General features: G+C 41.2%; 1 protein-coding gene across 8 annotated transcripts in view; it reads left to right on the top strand.

Annotated features, from left to right (window-relative positions):
- The window catches only part of TIAM2 (TIAM Rac1 associated GEF 2), a 183493-nt gene that overhangs the window by 138471 nt on the left and 20618 nt on the right, over positions 1 to 24404 (top strand). For all 8 annotated transcript variants that reach the window (XM_075146102.1, XM_075146106.1, XM_075146108.1 and 5 more), the window contains one exon: positions 12305 to 12408. In XM_075146102.1, the coding sequence (XP_075002203.1) occupies positions 12305 to 12408 (104 nt within the window). The remainder of the gene's footprint in view (positions 1 to 12304; positions 12409 to 24404) is intronic.

Below are 24404 nucleotides of genomic sequence, written 5' to 3'. Positions count from 1 at the left end.
AAGCTAAGCTGAGAACATACCTTCCAGCCAGTTCCAAAATAGGTTACAAAATGCCTAGGACAACAAGAAGTGATAAAAGCCAAAATATCTTGCAGAGATTAAAAAATTTCTGAATTATTAAAATCCAGTGCATTTTAGTTGTGTTTCTCTAACATGTTTAGTTTTAGTTTTCTGGAAACTGAAGTTACTTGTATCAGTAGACTCAAGTCATGTTAATTTAGCAATGAGAATTTGAGCTAGTTGGTATCTGAAGTTAGTTCAGAGGCTTTCAGAAGAACCTGAAAATTTCCTAGGCAAAAAGAGGAAGTGGTTTTTGAATTGGTAATAGATTTAGTATTTCACTATCTTTTTAACCATTGGTTAAAGCAGCATGAAAGCTGTAAACCATTGTACAGTTAATAATCACAGTTACTGCCCGCAAATTGTTTTGAATTTACTTCAGCATTGGAGTGTGAATGCTTAAATAGTAATACTTGCCTGTGAGTACCAGGTGTGGGGAAACAACTGAACTGGCACTGTGCAATAGTTAGAAACTTAGATAAATTCCAGTTAAAATTACTGAATTGAGCTAACATGAACACTCCCATAATTCTGGAAAACTTAATTGGAGATTAATAAGAATCTGCACTTAGGGTCCATAGTACCTCAGTCGTTTGCCCAGATTCATAGAGAACCCCAATGAAGATGAAAGGTGAATCAAATTGCTTTGGCTTTCAGCTTGAAGTGGTGGAGGATATGATGTGTTTCAATGGATATTTCTCATCTGTGGCTGCAACCTACCTGTCTTCTCTTAGATCTGTTTCCTTAGTGCAGAAGCTACCTGGAGACAGCTTTTGGTCTAGAAATCAAATGTGGCTGTAAAAACTCCTCATGAATAAGCTCGGTCTGTAGCAGCCATTTTTCATATGTCGAGGCTTGTATGGTGGGACATAGGAATGCAAAAAAATTATTTATTTATTTGTTTATTTATTTGCTGCTGTGACATGCAGAGGAAATAGATCAACAGCTTGAGGTAAAGTAGGACCTTTCAGTGCACTTTTTCTAGGTGGAAGTTAGCTTTCCACATATCAGTTGAGCCGGACTGTTCTTGTGTTATGGGCTCTGAATTTTTTTCAGCTGACCACCAAATTTATAATTATCCTTCTCTGGCCAAAGAGGCTTCAGAGGAAAAAAAACTGCTTTTGTATGAAGGCCTTAAAGAATTGTATGCCTCCAAACACCTCCTGATGTTTCCAGACGTGGGCCTTCATGATGGAAACCCTGGAGCAATGCCAGTGTCCTCTTGTATCACAGCTTTACTAAACCTACCTAGCTCTATCCCCCACACCTCATCTTCTAGACCCTCCTCACTTTTATGAGCAATTTCTCCAGTGCAAATGGTCATTGTGGGACAGTTAATGAATCTTCCATGGGAGTTTGTCTTCCCCTCCCAGAACTCTCTTGCTTTTCTCCTTCCTGAACACAGTTAATGTGCTCTTTGCAACTTGGACAGAAATTTAAAGGGCTGCAGAGATTGCATGGGCTCTGTCCTGGATGCCGGCTGCTGGGTGTCCCTTCCATGCTGATCCCAGGGGATAACACGAGCCAAAGAACTGAAAGGTCTGATCCTCACATAAGCAAGACATACGAGTTATTCATAACTGAACTAGTGAACCCAGAACCCTTCATATCCCTCTGGTGAAACTTGGATTCCTTCTTTAACAGAGATTGTGAGAATGTCTCTTGAAAGCCATTCAATAAATTCCTTTGGATCAACTGTTACTTTTTGAAATATATTTCTTGAAGTCTTTCAGAAAGGAGAAGGATACAGAAGGAAATGCTTACATACCTATTTTTTAACTTCATTAGAAAAGAATAAATATACTGTTGAAAATCTGAAATATATTTAGTTGTATCGAACCAAAAGAAATAAGCACGAGTCCTACCTGCCAGGCTGAACTGTTTAACTGAAGTTATGAGTACTAGTCTCCAAGGGAGCATTTTTAGAGTTCACCACACTGATATTTCTCTTCTCCAGGCAATGCTGGAATGCTTCACCTACCACTCCCTGTTTTTCAGTAAGTCTGAAGGCATTAAGACCACCAAGGCTTTGTACCTTTCTGAGAGTTGGCTCAGACTTTAGTATTATTTGCACCAGGGATTTTGGAAATATTTGTTATCTTCTCTTGGAAGCTTACTTTTCTCTTGATAGTAACATTGGCTAGAAGAATATGGGAACTGCAAGCTTATCATAATTAACTGATCAGTCTGGAAAATTCACACAACAATGAAAAATGCAGCTTTTTCATACACCTGGCTTAACTTTATTACCCAAATGTAATATCTTATTTCCATCTAAACTATGCAGCCATGTTATGGAAACTCTCTGTAATGGGGAGAGGGAGAATATCCTACATGCTGAAGATTGGCTGTGTTGTGTTTTATTGGCAGTTTCTAGACCATTTGGGAATTAGTGAAAATACTGAATACATTCTTTCCTAGTGGATAGTCTGGACCTCTTATAATTCCTTATAATTATGGATGCTAATTTTTTTCAAGCTAAAATTCATAGTGTTCTCTGAAATAAGTTGATGCCCTTTTTATTGCTGTTTTGCAACTGGACTGAAATCATTGGACAATACCACTGTTTAAAAATGCTGTCAGTTGCTCTGATCTGAGATCAGGGTATCTGTCTTTTACAGACGAGACCAAGCTCTGTGTGTGTGTGTTGCCATTTCTGAAGCGTCTTAACTACTGCAGATTAAAAACTGCAGCAGAGAGGACGGAAAATGAGAGCCCCATTTCCCTCTCAAGTGCCAGAGAACTACAAACAAGAGAAAGATCAGTTTGTAGGAGAGGAACCAGTGGAGTTAATAATGAACATCTGAGCTGGAATCAGCAAGTGACTGGGGTGTAGGACAACTCTCGGGGCTTCTTCACCGATATGCACTTGCGATATAAGCGTTCTCTTAGTCATAAACAGTCTTAGGTAGGATCTTTACATACCAGCACTTAAGAAACTTAAAGTATTTCTTGTGCTCTACTGACCAGACAGAGGCTTCTGGCCATCTATTTGCCTGTGCAGCTGTATTTAGGCATCTGTATAATATTTGTGCTACATTGGTGACAGAGGAACCTAGGATGGGAAGGAATTTCCAGACTTATTGAATCCAGTCCTCTGCTGGTCAAGGCTTTCCACAACCCTATTGATACATTTATCATATTCCATTTTAAAATAGGATAGACTGTTTGCATTCTTTGCTCCCAGGTAAGTCTGTTCCAGAAGTTCGTTCATGTGATGGTTGAAAGCCAGTCTTCTAATTGCCAGCATAGACATATTCCTGGCCAATGTTATGACTGATCAGTATCTGCTGGCCTTGAGCTTGGCTTAAGTAGCTCTAGCTCACAACTACATGTTGTTAACCCCTTCTCCACACTTCCACACTTTTCTTCCTTTGATGTTTCCAACTGATAAGCCACAGCTTATAGAAGGAATTGTTCTTACTGGTCCCTGAAACTTTGTTCTACGTGATTTCATTCCGGAACCGTAGCTCCATCTTCAAGGTCATCTTGCATCTCCTTTATGCATCTCCAGTCATGCTCTTAATTAATGCTGTGTATTAACTTTGAATGATTAGAATATTTAATCAGAGTACTTCCTATTGCACTTTCTTTGCTGAGACAAATAATGAAAATATCAGGTAAAATTGGTCCCCAAACCCACCTTGGACAAAATCTGCCGTTAGCCTCTCCCAGGCCTAGAAGTTCATTCAGACCAATTTATTATTATCTTACCTGCCAGCCAGTTCTGCCTTGTTTTAATTCCTATCCTTTTCATTTCAGCTAATAATTTCCCTTGGGATGTTATAAAGGTTTCTTCTTTTTTACTTTTTAAACTAAGTTTCCAGAAGGTTGGATTTATCCTATGTTCTTTGCCTTTAAAAACATCTTTTATCAAAGGCAAATGTCAGGTTAGTTTGACACAGTCTATTTTCCCATACTGTATGTATGTAATTTTCCATTTATCTCCACATTTTTAATTTTTCTTTCCTTGACTTGATTGTGAAAGCCTTAGGTTACTACGTAGCTCACAGATCTGTCATTTCCTACATTAGATTTCCCCAGCATTTTCATTCTTTCTTTAAACATAACTATTGCTTGTTATTCACCATCTGCATAGCATCAACCTCTTTTACCCATCATCAGTTGAACCATTTATTAAAATCGTTGCTCTTGAGTTTCAATTCCATATGCCAGCTTTTAAATATGGAGAGCTAAAGAAAGTTTAATCCTCTGCTGAGTTGCATGCAGTACAACTCTGCACCCACCTCAGACATGGTCATTTTCTAGTCATTAATTGCTATCCTGCCTCACTCTTCCCTGTTGAGGACAGACAGATTTCAGCCTGGGTCAGTTGCGTCCTTTGGGACTAGCTTTATCATGAGCTTTAGAGTGGAATCTATTTGCTGTAGTGAATGTTTGGTGATACGGTAAGTGGATCAGGTGGATACCAGGGGGATCAGGTGGATACCCTGGGGATACCAGGAAAGACTCACAGCTACCAGCTGTTAATCAAGCATCTTACCTTAGCTGAGACAGACCTAGGTTCAGTTTCCTCGCCTGAATCTGACAGAGCAGGAGACTTCATCTCTCTCTCCTACATCATGGATGAATATCCTGGTGTCGAGTGACTTCTTTTTGCTCTGTGGTGTCTCTTTCTCAGCGTTTCGGCAAAAACTGAATAGCATAATGTAAAAGGGTATGGTTTCATTCTTAGAAAAAAGAAACCACTTTTGCAATCTCAAATGCTGCAGAATGGAAACCCGATTTTCCATACTGGTGTAGTCACTACATTTTTACCGAGGTCAGGACCACCTATGCCTATCAGAATGCTTCTTTACTTGCTGAGGATAGTTATCAAGTGATGCACAGAACTGCTGCTCCTGCTAGGTCTGAAAATGATGCCCTGGAGTGGTCTTAGTTTGTCTTGAAGTGGGAGACTGAGTACATTTTATTTTGCTGTGTTGTCTTCTTGTGTAGAGCTAGACAGAATTTTTTGTTCAATTTATTGTTGTCAGTAGAGTGGCAAGTGGAAAAAAACCCTCTTGCTGTAGTTTGAAAAAGGGGGTGGTTACACCACCTACGTAGTGCTTGACATTTGATAACACTTGACGTGCTTGTGATGATTATTTGGCATTTTTTTAAATTGGTGAGAAAAATCTAAAACGGAACAAGTTCTGAAGTATTATGAAAAAAAGAATTATAAAAGAAACAGGATCCCCAGTTCCTACTTTCTCCTCATAGTAATTTTGCCTTTGCAGTGAGCAGCTAAAGTGGTAAGAGCAGCGCTGACTAGAAAGTAATTAAGGCTTCTTTGTTAATTAAACAGAAAAAAGAGATAAGTGACATTTGCATTTGTTGATGGCTTCTTTATGGTAAATGAATTGCCGGATGGTCGATGTTGATGTTTTCCAGTTGACTTCCTTGGTTTCTTGGCAGGGATTGTAGCACAGATTATTATTGTCTCACACATCTGCTGGAGGATGTGTTTCCATTGTACCTCACTGCTCACAAACATGTGAATAACTTCCATATTGACCACTTGTATGTGTATCACCGCAGCTACGTGGGAAGAGGCATTCCTGTAGGTGTACAGAGCTCTTGGATATGGTGTATGTGTTTGTTTTTCTCACTGACTGTCCCATCTGTGTGCTCTGTGCCTACTTTTAATTGAATGATGAGTAGTGAGGAGCATGACTTAGGAAGTATGCTTTCTTTCAGTTTTTAGCGGTTACATTATAATTTCTCTTGAATAATTGTGAGTCACATATTTGCCTGCCATCAAGACACAACACTGCAGGAGTAATGGCATTCTTATTTGGTGATGCTGTTGGTAGCTGAAGGTGCTGAGCGAGTTCTTACTACTTGGTTGTTCATTGCTAGAAACCAAGCAAAAAGTTTGGTATGCACTTCATATGATGTAGTTAAGCTTTTCACATAATGGCATTTTCCCCCTGTGCTTTTCTGAGAATTTTAGCATTTAGCTGAGGTTGCTACTCTCTTGTTTGCAAGAAGCTGACTGTATTGGGTTTGCGTGGCAAGGTTTTGGTAGCGGTGGGGCTGCAGGGGTGGTTTCTGTGAGAAGCTGCTAGAAGCCTCCCCTATGTCCAACAGAGCCAATGCCAGACGGCTCCAAGATGGACCTGCCACTGGCCAAGGCCGGGCCCATCAGCGACGGTGGTAACGCCTCTGGGATAACATGTTTAAGAAGGGGAAAAAAAACACCTGGGCAACAGCAGCCAGAGAGAGGAGTGAGAATATGTGAGAGGAACAACTCTGCAGACACCAAGGTCAGTGAAGAAGGAGGCGCAGGAGGTGCTCCAGGCACCGGAGCAGAGATTCCCCTGCAGCCCGTGGTGAAAACCATGGTGAGGCAGGCTGTGCCCCTGCAGCCCATGGAGGTCCACCGTGGAGCAGATATCCACCTGCAGCCCATGGAGGACCCCACACCGGAGCAGGGGAAGAGTGCGAGAAGTCCTCCCCCTGAGCAGGAAGGAGCAGCAGAGACAACGTGTGATGAACAATCCCCATTCCCTGTCCCCCTGCACCACTGGCGGGGAGGAGGTAGAGAAAGTTGAGCCCAGGAAGAAGGGAGGGGTGGGGGGAAGGTGTTTTTAAGATTTGGTTTTATTTCTCATTACCCTACTCTGATTTGATTGGTAATAAATTAAACTAATTTCCCCAAGTTGAGTCTGTTTTGCCCGTGATGGTAATTGGTGAATGATCTCTCCCTGTCCTTATCTCGACCCACGAGCCTTTCGTTATATTTTTTCTCCCCTGTCCAGCTGAGGAGGGGAGTGATAGAGCGGCTTTGGAGGGCACCTGGCATCCAGCCAGGGTCAACCCACCACACTGACTTTGTATTTTGGTGTCTGGAGACACTCCTGTTTGCTAGATCAGAAGAACCTATCTGCTTAAGAGGTTCCTATCCTTCCCACATGGAAGTGATGCACATTTCAACTCATCATGCATGAGTGTGAGTGTGTAAACAGGACAGAGAGGTATGCTGCAGTAGAGAAAAAATTATGTTAAAAGATTTAAACCAACTTTTGTTTAACCCAATATTATCAGTCCCTTTTTTCTTCCAGACAGGTTTATCACAAGTACGTCAATAGAATAGATCAAATGTACCACTGTAATGGAGCTGTATAGGCAGACTTAGTCATGGTATACTCACCATTACCATGCTGGAAAGCCTCTCAAGCAAGGTTTCCAGCAAAGTAGTCCATGTTTTCTTTAACTAGTCAGTAATGTAATGTAGTAAAGTAAGTAACTTAGAGATAGTTTTTTTAAAAATAGTAATATTAATACAAAAAAAAGTGCTGATTTAGGAATATGTATCTCCTTGCATACTTTTCTGTGCATATTCCCAGCAAAAATCCAGAACTCGAATACTTGAATGATTTCGTACTCACACAGCTGTAACATTTCTCTTAATTCTGTGCAGTCTCTATAGTTTTATTGCTAGTTTTGCCTGAAAGGATAGTGGTAACCCAGCCTGTAAGATAATAATTTTACATTACTACTTTTGAACAACTTTGTTAATATGAATCCCGTTGTAGAGCTAAATCCAAATTTGAATGTTTAAAGAAAATACATTTTGTATGGTTTGGCTTGTTACTCCCCTTCCATTTATTACTAGTAGAGAGAATTTCAGTATTAAACTTGCTGCTGTGTTTATGTCCTTAGGCTTTGCATTTGAAATTACCTATTCTCGAAGGTAATACTCATTTTCTTTGCCCCTTGATGTGGTTTTTTTAAGCTATGCAGCTGATGGTGATGCTTCTGTGCTCTTTGGGAATAGTTTGATGGTTTGTAGGAGGAGATCCAAAGGAAGTCTGCTTCCACAGTAAAAGAAGGAAAGGGAGACAGGATATGGATGCTAAACTGATCAACAAGCCATACGTCCTTCCTTCCTTCCCTCCCCCTGTTAGTTTGGCATACAACATGCAGTAGGATGTCCTTTTTCACCTTGGATCCTTTCCACGTAACTTTTTTTGGTTTTTACTATTTTAAAAACATTTACTGTGGCTTACCCTAACTACCATCAACAACACGTTCTGCCAATAGCAAATGCTTTAAAAACGGTCAAGACTATATAGACCTACCTCTGACAGCTCTATAGACTAGAAAGGAAAAACAAAGATGAGGGTGAAAGGAGGAAAAGATAGATCACCTGGACAAAGTGATATAATATTCTGTTTGCCTGCTTTGGGTATTGTTATCTTGATTTCTTCTGTTCATGTTGTCTGCTGATTGTTTTACCTTATTTTCCTCTTCCTACATTTATGCTTTCTCTTCATTGCTTGCGTAGGTTAGTTTTACTTCCTGTTTTGTAAAGGACAAATACGTTTAGTGGTCATTTTGTAAAATCAGAGAAAGGGCATAGGTTTTTTTCTCAAAATTGCTTTAAATGTCCAGAGGGCAGGAGAAAATTATTCAGGCTTGGTGGAGGAAGAGGGGTAAAAGCATAATAAAATAAATAGACAGGGCAGACTCCTTGTTAAGTTAAAATCATAGAATCATTAAGGTTGGAAAAGACCTCTAAGATCATCGAATCCAACCGCCAACCCAACACCACCATGCCCACTACACCATGTCCCTAAGCGCCTCACCTACACGTCTTTTAAGTACTTCCAGGGATGGTGACTCAACCACTTCCCTGGGCAGCCTGTTCCAAGGCTTGAACACTCTTTCAGTACAGAAATTTCTCCTAATGTCCAATCTAAACCTCTCTTGGCGCAACTTGAGGCCATTTCCTCTCGTCCTATCGCCAGTTACTTGGCAGAAGAGACCAACACGCTACAACCTCCTTCCAGGTAGTTGTAGAGCGCGATGAGATCTCCCCTCAGCCTCCTCTTCTCCAGGCTAAACAGTACCAATTCCCTCAGCCACTCCTCACAAGACTTGTGCTCCAGACCCTTCACCAGCTTCGTTGCCCTTCTCTGGACACGCTCCAGCACCTCCATGTCCTTCTTGTAGTGAGGGGCCCAAAACTGAACACAGTATTGGAGGTGCGGCCTCACCAGCGCCAAGTACAGGGGCACGATCACCTCCCTACTCCTGCTGGCCACACTATTTCTGGTACAAGCCAGGATGCTGTTGGCCTTCTTGGCCACCTGGGCACACTGCCGGCTCATGTTCAGCCGGCTGTCAACCAGCACCCCCAGGTCCTTTTCCTCCGGGCAGCTTTCCAGCCACTCTTCCCCAAGCCTGTAGCGTTGCCTGGGGTTGTTGTGACCCAAGTGCAGGACCTGGCACTTGGCCTTGTTGAACCTCATACAGTTGGCCTCAGCCCATAGATCCAGCCTGTCCGGGTCCCTCTGCAGAGCCTTCCTACCCTCGAGTAGATCAACACTCCTGCCCAGCTTGGTGTCGTCTGCAAACTTACTGAGGGAGCACTCGATCCCCTCATCCGGGTCATTGATAACAGAACTGGCCCCAAAACTGAGCCCTGGGGAACACCACTTGTGACCAGCTGCCAGCTGGATTTAACTCCATTCACCACAACTCTTTGGGCTTGGTTGTCCAGCCAGTTTTTTACCCAGCGAAGAGTGTACCTGTCTAAGACATGACCCACCAGCTTCTCTAGGAGGATGCTGTGGGAGACAGTGTCAAAGGCTTTACTGAAGTCGAGGCAGACCACATCCACAGCCTTTCCCTCATCCACTAAATGGGTCACCTGCTCATAGAAGGAGATCAGGTTGGTCAAGCAGGACCTGCCTTCCATGAACCCGTGCTGGCTGGGCCTGATCCCCTGGTTGTCCTGCACATGGCTTGTAGGCGCTCTCAAGATGAACCACTTCATGATCTTCCCCGGCACCGAGGTCAGGCTGACTGGCCTGTAGTTCCCTGGCCCTTCTTGTAGATGGGCGTCACTTTGGCAGCCTCCAGTCGTCAGGGACCTCCCCTGTTAACCAGGACTGCTGGTAAATGATGGAGAGCGGCTTGGCAAGCTCCTCCGCCAGCTCCCTCAGTACCCTCGGGTGGATCCCATCCGGCCCCATAGACTTGTGAGTGTCCAGGTGGCGTAGCAGGTCATTAACTTCTTCCTCTTGGATTATGGGGGGTTTATCCTGCTCTCCGTCCCTGTCTCCTAGCTCAGGGGGCTGAATACCCTGAGGATAACTGGTCTGACTATTAAAGACTGAGGCAAAGAAGGCGTTAAGTATCTCAGCCTTTCCTCATCCTTGGTGGCAATGTTCCCCCCCCCACATCCAATAGAGGATGGAGATTCTCCTTGGCTCTCTTTTTATTGTTAATATATTTGTAAAAACATTTTTTGTTATCTCTTATGACAGTGGCCAGATTGAGTTCTAGCTGGCTTTTGCCTTTCTAATTTTCTTTCTGCACAACCTAACGAGATCCCTGTACTCTTCTCAAGTTGCCTGCCCCTTCTTCCAAAAGTGGTAAACTCTTCTTTTTTTTCCTGAGTCCCAGCAAAAGCTCCCTGTTCAGCCAGGCCGGTCGTCATCCCTGCCAGTTCTTCTTACGGCAGGGGGACAGCCTGCTTCTCCACCTTTAAGACTTCCTTCTTGAAGAATGTCCAGCCTTCCTGGACCCCTTTGCCCTTCAGGACTGTCTCCCAAGTTCTTAAAGAAGATGGGTGGCTGTTTGGTGGAGTTGTGTAAAATATGTTTTTTCTGCAAAGGTGGTAACTCTTGGAGTATTGCATGTTGTGTAGGCTCTGAGATACCAGGAGTCACACCTGACTCCAGGAGCAAAAGGTAAAAAAGCTTGAGGGGAGAAAAGCGATGGGACCTTGGTTCTGCAAGGATAGGGGAATGACAGAGTAGTCAAGTCTTTGGCATCTGGGTGGAAAGTGTCAGCCTCGATGCTAAGCTTGGCATAGGCACCTTAATAACATGTGGAAAAATAAAGTATTAAGATGACATTGTGCTGAGTTATTTGCATGCTGAGTTATTTGCATCTTTCTCTCTGGCTTTCCTATGTCTTTCTGCCATGTTTTGTCTTCCCAGGAAGGCTCCTCATGGGCTATAAGGTGTTCTTTTGGGCCTAAAATTCCCATTTCCATCCCTACTTCAGTCCATGTTTGTCAATTCTGGCTGAGAGGAGCTGGTCCTGCTCTGCAGGGACAGGACGACAGCAACACCCAGGCGGAGAGATACTGTTGTCCTTCACAATTTTGTTATTGCTAGCTCTCATGATTTTACTGCAAGTTGAGTGGTATTTGTTTTAATTGCCACCTCAGTTGCTGGAGTCAGTGATTAAATGAGAATCTCAGCTTTCACTTAAAAATAAATCTCCAGCATTTGTAGGTGTTGAGAAAGAGTTTGAAAATGTGGTAATGTGGTGTGAATTATACCCTAGAGGCTTAAAGGCTAGGAAACAAAGCAGCAAATTAAAAAAACCCTTCATTTTATTACTATTTTATCATCTGAGGTTGCTAAAAATCCTCTTTTTTTTTTTTTGGTGGCTGCTTTATGATTTTCAGCTACTCCAACTGGTAATACTGCAGATCAAAAATCACTTCTTCACTTCTAAGAGTTTTAATTGGAATTTCCATGTAAATGTCTCTGCAGATTTTAAGCAACCAGCTGAGGAAATGTAAAGAGAAAACCCATCATTTTTATATTAATGTTCAACATTTTTGAATAGATCTTGAGTTTACACATAAATATTATTAAAAGCTACAGTCTGTCAATAAGTAGAGCAGGGCAATGCCTCCTCTGGTTTTTGCATTGTGCCAGCTACTATGTATATGGACTGCAAACTTAGTAAAATTGGTAAACTTGGTGACAAGAAGGGATTTTTTCCGTATTACGAACTGTGGTGTTTGTTCCAAGGCAAAATTCTCTTTTCTTCTTAAATCTTTAAGGGATTCAGGACTAAGTCGTGCCGAACAATAGTTTGCTTATCCAAGGAGAACTACTGAGTGCATTTAATTATCCTCACTGGTTGTCTCAGCACAGAGTGTGCTGATTATAGATAATGCTGCCTTCAAAAGCATGCTGTTAGCAAGAGTGTTAGGTTTATTTTGGTAGATCAAATATGTGCGTTATTTCAGATGGTCTTAGATGTCCAGCTGCTGTTTTGAAAGCAGAGTTTCCAGGCATAGTTGCTCCTTGGTTGACCTCTTGTGTTATTTTCGAGGGGGTGGGGAGGATCACAAATTTTGTATTCCTTCTCTCCCTCTGTAGTAATTCTACTAGACGCTGAAAGTATTTGCAGGTAAAAGCAAATACTTTTCCTGATCCTGTCCTATAACCCTCCAATTTATTTATTTGCTTTCTTTCGAATGCAGATTTTAGTAATGTGCCTGATGTCACACCCAGCTTGAAAAGGAGCAGTACTGATGGCACTCTGGACCAAGTGCCACACAGGGAGAAGACTGATCCACCTTTCAGGGTAAGAACATGCTTGACATAACAATCCTTATGAACAAAAAGACAGTGTTGTAGTGTTAACGCTCTGCATTCTGTGGGAAAGAATTTAACGTATGGCACTGATTTGGAAAAGTTTTTATGCATGTTAGCTGTATTTAGTGTTTTATTATCTTGAGGTCACCCTGACAGGTCAGCATCTACGGCACAGCTGCTGTATCTCCAAAAGCAGTGTGACGGGGCAAATGGCAAACAGGCGGAGACTTGTCAAATTCATCTTTCTGTGTTGCTTAAACTCAGTTCTGTAGAGAGCAGTAAAGCTGCTACAGCTTTCTAACTGATTCAGTTTGGTTCATGTTTTCTTTTTGCTGATACTTCTGGTCTTGTTGTTAAGATTTCAGTGACCATAGCAACGCTCGCTTAACGTCAATAGCTTTAGACTGGACTGCAGACTTGGAGAGGTGCAGTGTTTGAGAGCCAGTGATTCCCACTCTCTAATTTGCAGAACCCTTATGTGTCTGCAGTTACTGTTTGACTTCAGCTGGGGTAATGGATGCTCCAACCTGCTCTCAGTCAGGACTTTGGAGGCTGAGGCAGGGACCCGCAGAATTAGCGTCCACCTTCGAATGCGTTGGGTCTTCAAAGAGCAATTTTTTGTCCATTTTGCTCTGAGTCAAACAAATTGCAACCTGTGTCCAACTCCAGTGCATATTGTTTTGAACCCCACAACTGCTAGCATGGGTAGGGTTTTCATGTTGGTGGTCGTGATTTTACTAGGTATTGCCATTCTGTCGACAGAAATGTTTTTGTTACTTCTGTTGATGTTGGTTGTTTCTCCAAGCAAATTTGTGATAACACTTGCGTTACACTCTTGCATAACAGAAATGAAGTTAGAGTTTTTATGGTTCTGGACTATATTACTGTCTTGTACTAGGTTGTATGAAAAATTGGTAGAGATAAGGCAGAACGTGAAAACTCGGAAGACCAGAACAGGGAAGATATATTGTGCCTGTAGCCATACCTACCGAGAGGAGCTGATCCTCTCTCACTTTTGGAATTAATTCAGTCTAATATAGGTGCAGTTTCCCTAGAGAGTAAGGAGAAGCCCAGTGATTGCGGGCCTTTAGCCCATCTCCTGCTGCACAGGGGATTCTCACAAAGATAATCTATCTCCTGTGTAATATGTTGCTTATGCTCCCAAGCAGTCTTTGCAAACAGACAAGAATAAACTGTATTTTTCTCCCCCTGGGATGCATTGTTCCTTCGGAAGGGGTAATGTGGATTTTCTCTACTGTCCTGTTTTAGGGCTTCTGCAGTGTTTTAGGGGCAGGGATCTTCGCGGGAGCACAGTGGACGTGACCCCAAGGCTTAGGATGCCTCGGTGGCTGCCTGCACCAGCAGGCTGGTGCTTGGCCACGTTCCCCCAGGCGCCTCGGGGTGCCCTGCTCGCCTGAGGTACGCGCTGCCCCCCATGCACTGTGCAGACATACACGACTGAGCTCCCGTCCTGCTGGAGGGGAGGAGATTCTGGGGCATCAGCTTTGCTTTAACATAAAAACAAAGCCAATCCTGATCATCTGTGTCAAATGCACCAGATGACAGAAAATTAGGGAGAGTTCAGGAGGATTTAAATACAGAGAGAACAATTCAAGTACGCTTGTTGTTGCTCTGAACGCACTAAATTTGCTCCAATGCTCTAAAGTACATGCTGCAATTAAAGCTCAAAAAAGAGGGGAAAACAGACAGGTCTGCTCCCTGCCCTCTCTCCAGCCTCCAATCTGTCAGTCTAGCAGCTATTAATGGCTTGTGCACAATTTGCTGAAGCAACTGCCCATGCCATACTGCAGTTCACTTCTTGGTTGGCATGCAGGTCTGCTAGTGTCATTTTAAAAAGTATCTGAAGCTGTCCTAGTTTTGTAGGTACGAGGGGGGAAAATGGCTTAGCAATCAGAGGCACTGACTTGAACTGCAGCTGTAAACGCGTCTGTGACAGCTCTACAATTTCTGCAAATGGTTTGTAATTGATTGCTGTCTTTCTGTTGGAGGGTGCCTATTACTGTCAGAGCTTTTTGTCTGACCCTTTTGATTTCTGCAATAGATGTAGAATTAAAAAAAAAACAAACTTCACAGTAAATTTAGGTAGTGTATATTGTGTGTGCTTTTATGATTGGGTATAAAAGGAATTAAAATTATTTCTGTTTTTATAGCTGTGATTTGGGACTGCTTGCCAGATGAACAATAGCTATGGCAATAAAAGCTAGTTTGAGGAAATTGTGCAGCCTCAAAAAGCATAGCATCTGGATTTGGGTTTGCTTTTTTTTTTTTTCCCCTTTGCCTTCTGTTTCCTGCATGCGCTAACGTGACCCATGCCTGTGGGAGAGCAGTAGCGCAGACACCTCAGCATTAGGTGATGTCGCAGAAGTATGGGGGAGAGGAGATGTGTAAGCACAGCTCTGTGGAGAAGACGTTGGTGGCGCTAAGAGGTTCTGAGCACAGCCTGGAACAACAGGCGGTTTGGGATTATTTCAGGGGAGAAACAGCTAGAGATGCTCACTTCCCATTTGACAGCAACTGTAGATGTAATTACTTGGCTCTGAGGGAGCAGACTCCTTTGAAGTTTGGTTGATTTTTGTCCTGTAACATGTAAGTAAATATAAAACACTCTTAAAGCTTTGGATTTAATGGTTGCATGACTGATTTCTAGATTTTGTGTTTCTCATTTGGAGCATTTTTGTTTGTTTGTTTTTCACTATTATATTCTTCATCTCATACCAAGCTAAGGTTAAGCATCATCTTAACTGAAAGTACAGTGAGGCATTTCAGAAGTGCCTTGCAATCTCAAAGGAATAAGTCTTTTGTTGCATGTGTACTACATTCAAACATGCGTTCATTCAATCATTCGTTCATTCATTTTTTGTAGTCTGAGAAATGAATGAATTTAGAATAGTTGTATGTTTTTGTCTTTCATCTGAGAGCTAACAAATTAATTAGAAGGGCAATAGAGGATTGTTTCATTCCAGAAATGGAAGCCGTTCCTTAAGTTATAAAATATTATTAAAAACACAAGACATGGACATCAAGAACCATTCATTCCAGATGCTCATGGGTTTTGTCAGCTCTGTATTCTCTGGGATGCCTCATTTGTACCTTTAATAACTTTACTTTATTTTCTATTTTATTTAACAAGGATAGATGTTAAACTTCTAACACATTCTGCTGCAGTACATTTTCAAACTGTGTTAAAATACTGTTTATGTGGCAGTGGCATGTCATCCTTGCAATTGTTGGTTCTGGAGTATGTAGGCGTACTGTTGACAGAAGAATAGAGGATCTCAGAAAATCTGGGGATTGAGTATGCCTGTCAGTGCAATTAGGTTTAGTTGTGTTTAATCATTTTGAGAACGAATTGTCTGTGCTCCTGGTGCTCTGTTAAATCCTGGTATGTTCACAGTTGCCAAGAATCAAGCTCTCCGTACATCAAAGTAGCACGAAGCTGAATAAATAAAAAATGCAACTTCTCCTTTAGCTACTTGTGATTTCTAATTGCAAACCGTATTGGTTAGAAATGTTTTCTCTAGCCCATGGTTTCTTTTAAGGTGAAGGTTAGTAGTCTGTTACTAACTTGCTTATCTTTACTTTGTATTTTCAATATATTAAAAATATCCTTTTACGAAAGACGAACATAGCTAAAAGGTGAAATTTTACTGTATAAGTAGCTACTATTCCAAGGTCTTTTGTAAGAATGCTGTGATGTGACTTTCGGTTGCCCTGAATCTTTTGAGTATCATCAGAGATAAGTATTTCTGAAATCATACTAAATTTTAACAGACGGAAAGAAAGAACTTCATATAAGTGCATGTGTGAGAGGGGGAAGATGTATTTTCACTTTAAATATTTTACAGATCATAAGAAAAAACCTTAGAGTAAACTCTGTGCAAATATTTCACATAACTTCATTATATTCTCAGCTGTATTTTAGAGTTCTTTAAGAAACTTAAGAAACCCAGTAAAAATAGCTAGTGTGATGCTTTGTAATCACAGTAAAAATAGTCAATGAATGCAGAATGGTTTTATTCTGGCATCTTCAAAAATTAACATTGCAGATGCAGAAACGGAAGTTACTGTGATGAGAACCTGAATGTTAACAAGGATTTGCTTTCTAAAGAGTGGCCTACCGGTTTGATTTTGTAATGCTTTTGAAGTGGTGCTGTATTTCTTTCAAACAATGAAGTAAAATTGATTCTGGGAATAAGTTGGGTGTAGACACTTACAGAAATTGCCTTTGCTTTGCTGTTGATTCTTAACATAGTCAATCTACTCCCAGAATGGGTTACTGATCGTACATCAGTATGTGTATATGAGGACAAGTCTATCCCCATCACCTCTTAATAAAAAAAAAAAAAATCACCTCTTAATAAAAAAAAAACCACAAACTACACACTGCAGAGGGAAAAAAATAACTTTTTTTCCTTGAGAATACCATTCTTAATGCAATGAACAGAAATTTTGGTTAAAAATCCCTGAACACCTTTCCCTAGCATGAGCTGCTTTAGATTAGCTCAACTCACTCCTTCTCCGCTCCAGTTTGACAACCGTGTTCACTTCCCCTCCATCTGTTGAGGAAATGAAGAACTTGCAACAAGTCTGGTCAGCAGAGCGCATGGCACCTTTGGCAAACACAAACCTGCATCTCCTTCAGGATGGAGATTTCATCAAATGCTTTGAGCTTTTTATAGGGATGAGGTGCATGTCAGCATAATGGCCCTACTTGATATGTCCGTATTTATAGATATAGGGGGAAAAAAGAAAGTAGAAAAAATACGTACTTGTGCATCTCAGAAGTCTGCTTTTGGATGCTCGAGTTTCCTATGTAATGTCAAATCATCCTCCCAGTGCTTTTGAAACTTGCGTGTTCTTTTTATTGTGATGCCAATTGTGGACAGTCCTCCATTTGCCTGAGGGCAGCTTTTGCAAGTGCAGTGAGAAGAAGTAGATGTTTCCATGAACTCTGCATGTCTGAGACCATGGTGAGAAATCTGGTTTTTGGTCTTCCTGCGTACAGTCCCGCTTCTCGTGCTCAAGGAGCCAACGTGCAAACGTGCCTAACTTGGATAACTGTCGAGGTTTTTCTTCCAACCCATCTAAAGTGTATGTGCAATTGAGCAGCTGGTTTGCATGTCAGATGGTGCCCAAGCAGTGTGAATGCAGAGACTGAGACTGGGTCAGAAAGAAAAACACATCTTCTGCGTCATCCAACTGCCACAACAAGCTTCCCAAAACAGTGCTTTCAACAGATGCAAGATAATGTGTCATGATTTCAAAAAGGAAATCCTTGTGTTACCTATTAGCTGATTTCACACAGCTATTTCTGTAAAAAAAATCAGCGAGTATTGTAAAGAGTTTGCTGCATGTGTGGTTTTGGCCTCTTGTATATACAGCATAGCCATGTACTGGAGGGATAGTTTTCATAAGTTGAAGAAATTAATAATTTGTCTTCAAACTGTCTAAAACTGATTTTGAAACCACTTCATTAGAAGTAGCACTAAAGCCATCAACTTCTCATGCAGATAGAGTAATTTAAAAATCCTGAGGTACAATATACATTCAGGTCTAGGTTCAAACCTGAATGAAAGAATGTGTATCCCGTTGCTAGTCTGTCTGAATGCTCAATTGTTAAAGAAAAAAGTGCAGTTTGATTTTGGGAATATGAAGGGGGCAAGTGCGACAGTTGCCATGGAACAGTAAAGGTGAAAGCAGTTAGTAATCATTACTCATATAGTCCGATCCCAGCAGAAAATTAATACAATTGTTTAATGTTTATGGATGATTTGAATGGTGTTTTATCTTCCGGAAGAAAGCAAGTGGATGCTAGGAATGATGTAGAAAACATTGTACAAGCATGTGATCTGTAGCATATGTGCTGTGGGATAGTTCAGGGCACCATTATTCAAAACACACCCAACAGCCTTCTGTTGGCGCTGCCAGTAAATGTGATCCTATATATTCAGTTGTGGTGGTTCATTTATTTATTCTGATCTGATGATGACACTCATTCACTCTCAGAGATGAGATAGGGTTCATCTGTCTGAATGTGTCTATATAATCAGTGGATGACTGTCTTAGTGGGTAAATGTCAAGAAATGTTTAGTCTTTATGACCAAAATTAAACAGTTTCCTAGTATGACTTTTCAATGAGAAAGTTAAAGATTTACTAAAATATACTGAATTAGAAGAAAGATTTGCAATGATATGGTGCATAAAACATAAAAACTGACAAGTACAAATCATGTTTTGATTACATTTAGGATGGTGTGGCAGTGTATGTATATATGTTCACATGTGTCTGGTAGACTTCAGAGCAATATTTCTCTCCATTTGGTATAAGTGGCATCCTTTCTTGCTAGTCAGTTAGTGAATCCTACCCCCAAAACATCCCCAAAGCAACATTAACATTGAAATAAAACTGTGGGATATCTAAAAAAAATAAGTGTATGTGGAGTAATTTTGTTAAGCAAAGACTGTGAAAATCAAAAATCTTGGAAGGCGAATGTTGTTACTAATCAAGTAAACACCAATTATTGAGCTACATTGAAAGAAAGCCAAGCAGAAATGACCAGAAGCTCAACAGAGGTTCCTCTGGGAAAAGTAAAATAAGAGGAAGAAAAAACTACTGGTATGCCCATATGGCCCCAAACCCATTTCTTGCATGGAGGCAATTCCAGTTAAATGGTGTTTGTGGTGATAGCTTCTCATTAGCTCTATTTTGCATTGCCCAGGCAGTTCCCACTTGCACAGCATGTCATTAATTGCAGGAGAGCTGCCTGCCTGAAGGTTTACTCAGCATCCATAGGACATTAAGGATCTTTCCTTTATTTTAATCGTGAGACCTTCTCTTTAGCAGTGGATGAGATCCAAAAGCTTGGGGAGTAGTCTGCAATTAACATCCTTTTTTTCTGTTCTTCGTAGGAAAGGGATTAACAACGTAATACTCTCAAAACGATGTATGCTCCTCTGCAATCCAAGTGTCATTTCCTTCCAGATGTGAGATGCATTTAGGGAGTCTAACAGCCTACATGGGAAAGTAGCATGGTCCTCAGCAGTGGTTTTCCTTGATTCAGTTGTGCCTGGAGGGGACAGTTCTGCAACAAAAGCAGGACGGAAGCCGGTGGGGAGCTCTGCTAATTATTGTGCTTCCCTTGCAGACAGCCCAGCCTGCGGTGAGCCCAACCAGAGTTGCTGGCTCCAGCAGTGTGGAGCTGCGGCCGGACCCCTGCTGTCATCATGTGCCTTTTGAGAAGTGTATCAGTGATATAAGTGAGATTGTAGCCTGTTAGAAGTCTGTAAGAGTTTTGCTAATTAATTTAGGTTTCAATATTTTATTCCATCCCCCAGAGAAGGCACGAGGATAGACTAGGTTGCAGAAGGCTTGCTGTAAACCTACAAGTGAGTGCTTGCTGCTGACCCCAGTCCTGGATTTCACTTTGTTGCATTGATCCTGCAGGTTCTTTAAATGCAGCAGAGCTACCCTATGGATGGCCCAAAATTCAAATACAACAGTTGTCTGTCTTGGCTAAAATAGTGAGGAGCCTAGAAACCATAAAGCTTGAAGTGTGAAAGATGCTATATCTCGAGTGAACCTGCTACCAGACATGAGCTCTGGATGGAGACCTGTGTGCATAGTTACTGGTGGGGAGTCACAAGAACGGCACAAGAAAGAAGTGCAAAGGGAGACTGTGCAGCTCTTGCATGCAGAAGTGTGAACTTGTGTTGCTCTTTTTTGTGCTATTACATTGGGTCGCTGGGGTTTGGAGGGGAGGTGGTATTTGTTGTCTTTGAGTGAAGGAAACATCCTCTCAAAAGTACTGTGACAGTCGTTGGTGTTAAACGTGCAGGAGATCAGGAGAAGAAATTGTGTTGTGTGGCTGCTCGCAAATGAAAGAAGCCGGTGGGAGATGACTTATAATACAGCTTTTCTTTGTAGTCTTCTGGGAAAAATCCACGAGGCTTACCTGGAGGTGAAGAGAGAAGCGTATGACAACAGTCCTGGTTCATTGCAACAGGATATGGTTAGCAGCGTCTCTGGAGACTCTTGTGACTTCACCGACGAAGGGCAGGAAGCTGCCTTGGAGTCCACCACCCTGGGCTTCCAAAGGCCACCCAGTCACCTGCAGTGCAGGATATGACTGCAGCATTTCACTTTGAAATCAAAGGCAGAGATATCTAATCGCACTTCTGACAGACTCAGGGAGCTGGATAACCTCTCTGCCAGCTGTAGATTATTTGGTGGTTTTTTTTAAGACTGAGATACTGTTCAGTTACGGTGCTGACAATAACATACATGTTTTTTCCTTGCGATGCAGAAACATTTAAACACAATTTTAGCACATGCTGAGGTATGTGATGTGCCCACCAGTTACCCACGGGGCACAAAGTCACTTCAAGGTCCCACAAAGTTGCAATATAGGATTTCAGACCAATACTGCATCCTGGGTACCATCCTATACTTCAATGAGGCTTTGATTCCTATTTTGTACTGTCAGGAACATGTAAGGCCATTTTAGGTAGACCTGAAATGCCAAAACTGAAAAAATCTGCTACCTGCAGCAGATTCTGCAAAATCAAAGATAACAAAAAGATACCTGGAAGGAAGGAAGAGGGAGGAGAATTAAAAAAAGTAAGGGGTCAGTTGAGTCAAATACACAGGGAAGTGCCAACAGATTTTCATTTTTTACCTGTTGTCCATAGCACTGTGTGGCTCTGTCTCTACTTGTTAACATACTGTGGGCAGACATAGACCTTCATTCACATGGTGATTATTTCCTTCTGAGACAGCAGAATCCTTCTGGAGTGCCTAAACAAAAACCCCGCTGAAACCAGGGGAGAGGTTGATGTGGAGTTCAGGGGATCTGCATTATCTGTCTTTACAGAGGGATTATTGCATCTTTTAACATTCAAAATGCAATATGCCTGCTACTAACAAGAAGAGATGAGAGTCACCCTCTCTGCCTCTAAAGAAGGCACAGTGCAAAAATATACTGTGAAAGATGAATGCAACTGCGAAGATGGTATCTTGGTGGATGCCATAGTTTCTAATCAGCACTTGAGAAAAGTTTTTGCATTCAGCACAAAACACTCTGGGTGAGAATGTTACAAACAGCATTTGAGATGCTTGAAATTAAAAATTAAACAAAAATTCATTTTAAACATTTGGAATGTTAACTGATTTTTTTAGCACTGGAATTAAAGCAGATGTCTTCACTGTGAACAATTATGCTTTGAAAAAGCATTCTGAAGGCATTTAAAAAACATGTTATTAGTATACTAAGCGTGATAGAAAAATATTCAGAAAAATCATCCACCCATATTTATAAAAAGTGAAAAATGGAGTCCCTTGTAGATCACTGTAGAGATCTGGAGACCAGCTGAATTAAGCATGAGCTTGTAATGCTTAGAGACCACTAATATCACAGAGCTCCTCTTTAGTTCAGAGTATGTATGTACATATTATATTTTTTTAATATACATGTGTGTGTGTGTATTATATACACACATACATGTGCATACATATATATATACACACACACTCTTATATATAAAAAAAATATATGTTGTGTATAGAAAGTATGCTTCACTGGTGGTCCAGACTGATGTTTTAAAGTAGCCCACAAGTGCTCAGAATTGCCCTGGAGGCAAGCCGCCGTTTCCTTTCATTCAAAGTCCGTATAGACAGAGCAAAATTAGCCTTTTACCTTCATGCATTAAGGGCAAAAGCAGGATGGGAAACAAACTCGATGCAGATAAGCACACCTAGACATATCGGGACAATAGAGGGAAGCCTGTATTATGAAGGATGTTACTGTTATGGTAACTATCAAGCCTGGTGCCACTAAAATGGAAAGATGAAAACCAGATGTCTGTAAAGGGAATGTGTGTTACTCAAAGCACACAGGAACAAACAACAAGGCTATGTCATTTTTCCAGTCATCTTAAAAGTATTTCAAGGTGATTGATTATTTTACATGTAAATTTTACGTAGGAGACCGATTCTTGAAGAGGGCTTGGGTGTTTGTTGTGTGCTTCTAGAGCAGAAGAAAGGCTAAAGAAAATGGTTTCATTCATTTGGTTTATTTTAGTTTGTGCTTTTTACTTTTTTGATTTATCCAAGTCCCTCAATAGGAGTTGGAAGTATTACTAAAACATTGTTGTTTTTTTTCTAATTAACACACATTAAAAAAAAAATGTGTTAATTGGTAACATCTTTTAGCTGGCATATGGCTAGCTAATAACTCAGGCTTAATTAGCAAATCTGGGGGAGAATAACTTCCTAATATGGAATTAAAAAGGCCTGTCAGTGTTTTTCATCAAGATGGATGATATTGCTTGGACCTGAAATTTAGCAGCCTTTTTTTTCCCGGTCCCAGTGGATAAGCTGTGTTTTAACACATACCTATTACAAAAACAGAGCTTGAAATTGCCACAACTCATGCTGATCGAAAATGGAGAAAGAGTACCTTTCCAGGAAGTATAGTTACACACTTAATAAATGTGGATCTGGTGACCTGACCTGTGTTATTTTTTCAATGCCATATGCAGTATTGTAAACATTTGATTTCCACAGACTAGTGATTTTATGTTTTTTTTCTCGTCAAACTTGGTCTGTGGATCCCTAGGGTCTGTGGACTACTGCAGAAGCAACCACTAGTGGTGGATAAGAAGAATAGCCTTGTACATGCTACACATTAGTCCATATAATTGGAGTTTGAAACCAGGCTGTGCGTCCATTGAAAAATGAAACGTTAGAGAGCAAGCAAAACCTCTCTTGCTCCTCCGAGACCATTCCCTCAGTTTTCTGTTACATAGTCTTCTCACCCAGTGAATTCGATATCTGTCTCCAAAAGAAGGGGCACAGTCCATCAGCTATCAAGAAGTTCCTACTACTGCGACACATTCTGCGAGCCTTATCAGCAGCATGTTGTTTCAGGGATCCAGCATCGTTGTTCCTCTGATAGGCGGCCGCTCGGCAACTGAGCTTCACAGTTTGGCAAATGCTGAGCTGTCAAGTTGCGCTAATGATTTGGAAAGAGATTCATGTAAGTTTAATTGCAGTAATTAAAGGAGAGGGCTGCGTTATTCCCCTTGCTTGTATGAAGGTGAATATCCTTGAAATCTCTGAAGCAGCACACTCATAACCAAGGATGTGGATACCAAGGCTTGGTGTATCATTTGGGTTCAAGAAAAGGGTTTGCTGGAGAGATATGTGGTGGCAAGGGCAGTGTTGAATGAAGCCTTACAGCTCAACATCATTGCACTCTAACAGTGCTTTGATAGAGGGAACATGGGAGTTACTGTGTTTTATTATGCCGCTGGTGTAGTTCTCCTTTTATTAACGAATTGCTTGTCAGTCTTGTAACTCTTCAGCTCAGTGGTGTCATGTCCTATAATGTTTTATTTAAAGTTACATTGTTTTTAGAATAACCTAGCTGTAGACCTGATTGGTTTTGTGTGAATATAGCAACGTGGGGACTTTTACTTTCAAGCCTGAATTTATTACTGAGCACCGTTTAAATTTCTTTTTATTGATGTAATTACAACTAAAAAGTTCAAACAAAGGACAAGCATAATTATGTAAAGAAATCATCCAGAGAGCCGCTGGTTTTCATTCTATCATTGTAGGAGCATTTGTATGCCACACCATTTAGCAGCATATACCCTTGACAGGGCATCAGTACCTTTGATAATTCACGCTGACCTTCAGGGCAGTCAGCAGCCTCTAGATATTTTTAGGTATTTGGTTACTTTTCTCAAAGCACCTGATGTTTTGTTTATGCAGTAAATTTCACGGGCACAGAGGCAGGTACATTTCTGGGAGATAAAACCCATCTTCTCTTGCCATAACTGCACTTTGTCCTGCATTCACTACATCAAGCTAGTTACAAAAAAATCTTCTCATCTGGCATGTTTTCCTTACATTTGTAGTAATAAAGGGAGGCATGGCAGGTCTGTTCGTGCTCTCATATGCTG

Source organism: Calonectris borealis, chromosome 3 (genome assembly GCF_964195595.1).
Source record: "Calonectris borealis chromosome 3, bCalBor7.hap1.2, whole genome shotgun sequence".
NCBI lineage: Eukaryota > Metazoa > Chordata > Aves > Procellariiformes > Procellariidae > Calonectris > Calonectris borealis.
The sequence above is the reverse complement of the archived record's forward strand: the minus strand, read 5'-3'. Positions and strand labels throughout refer to the sequence as shown.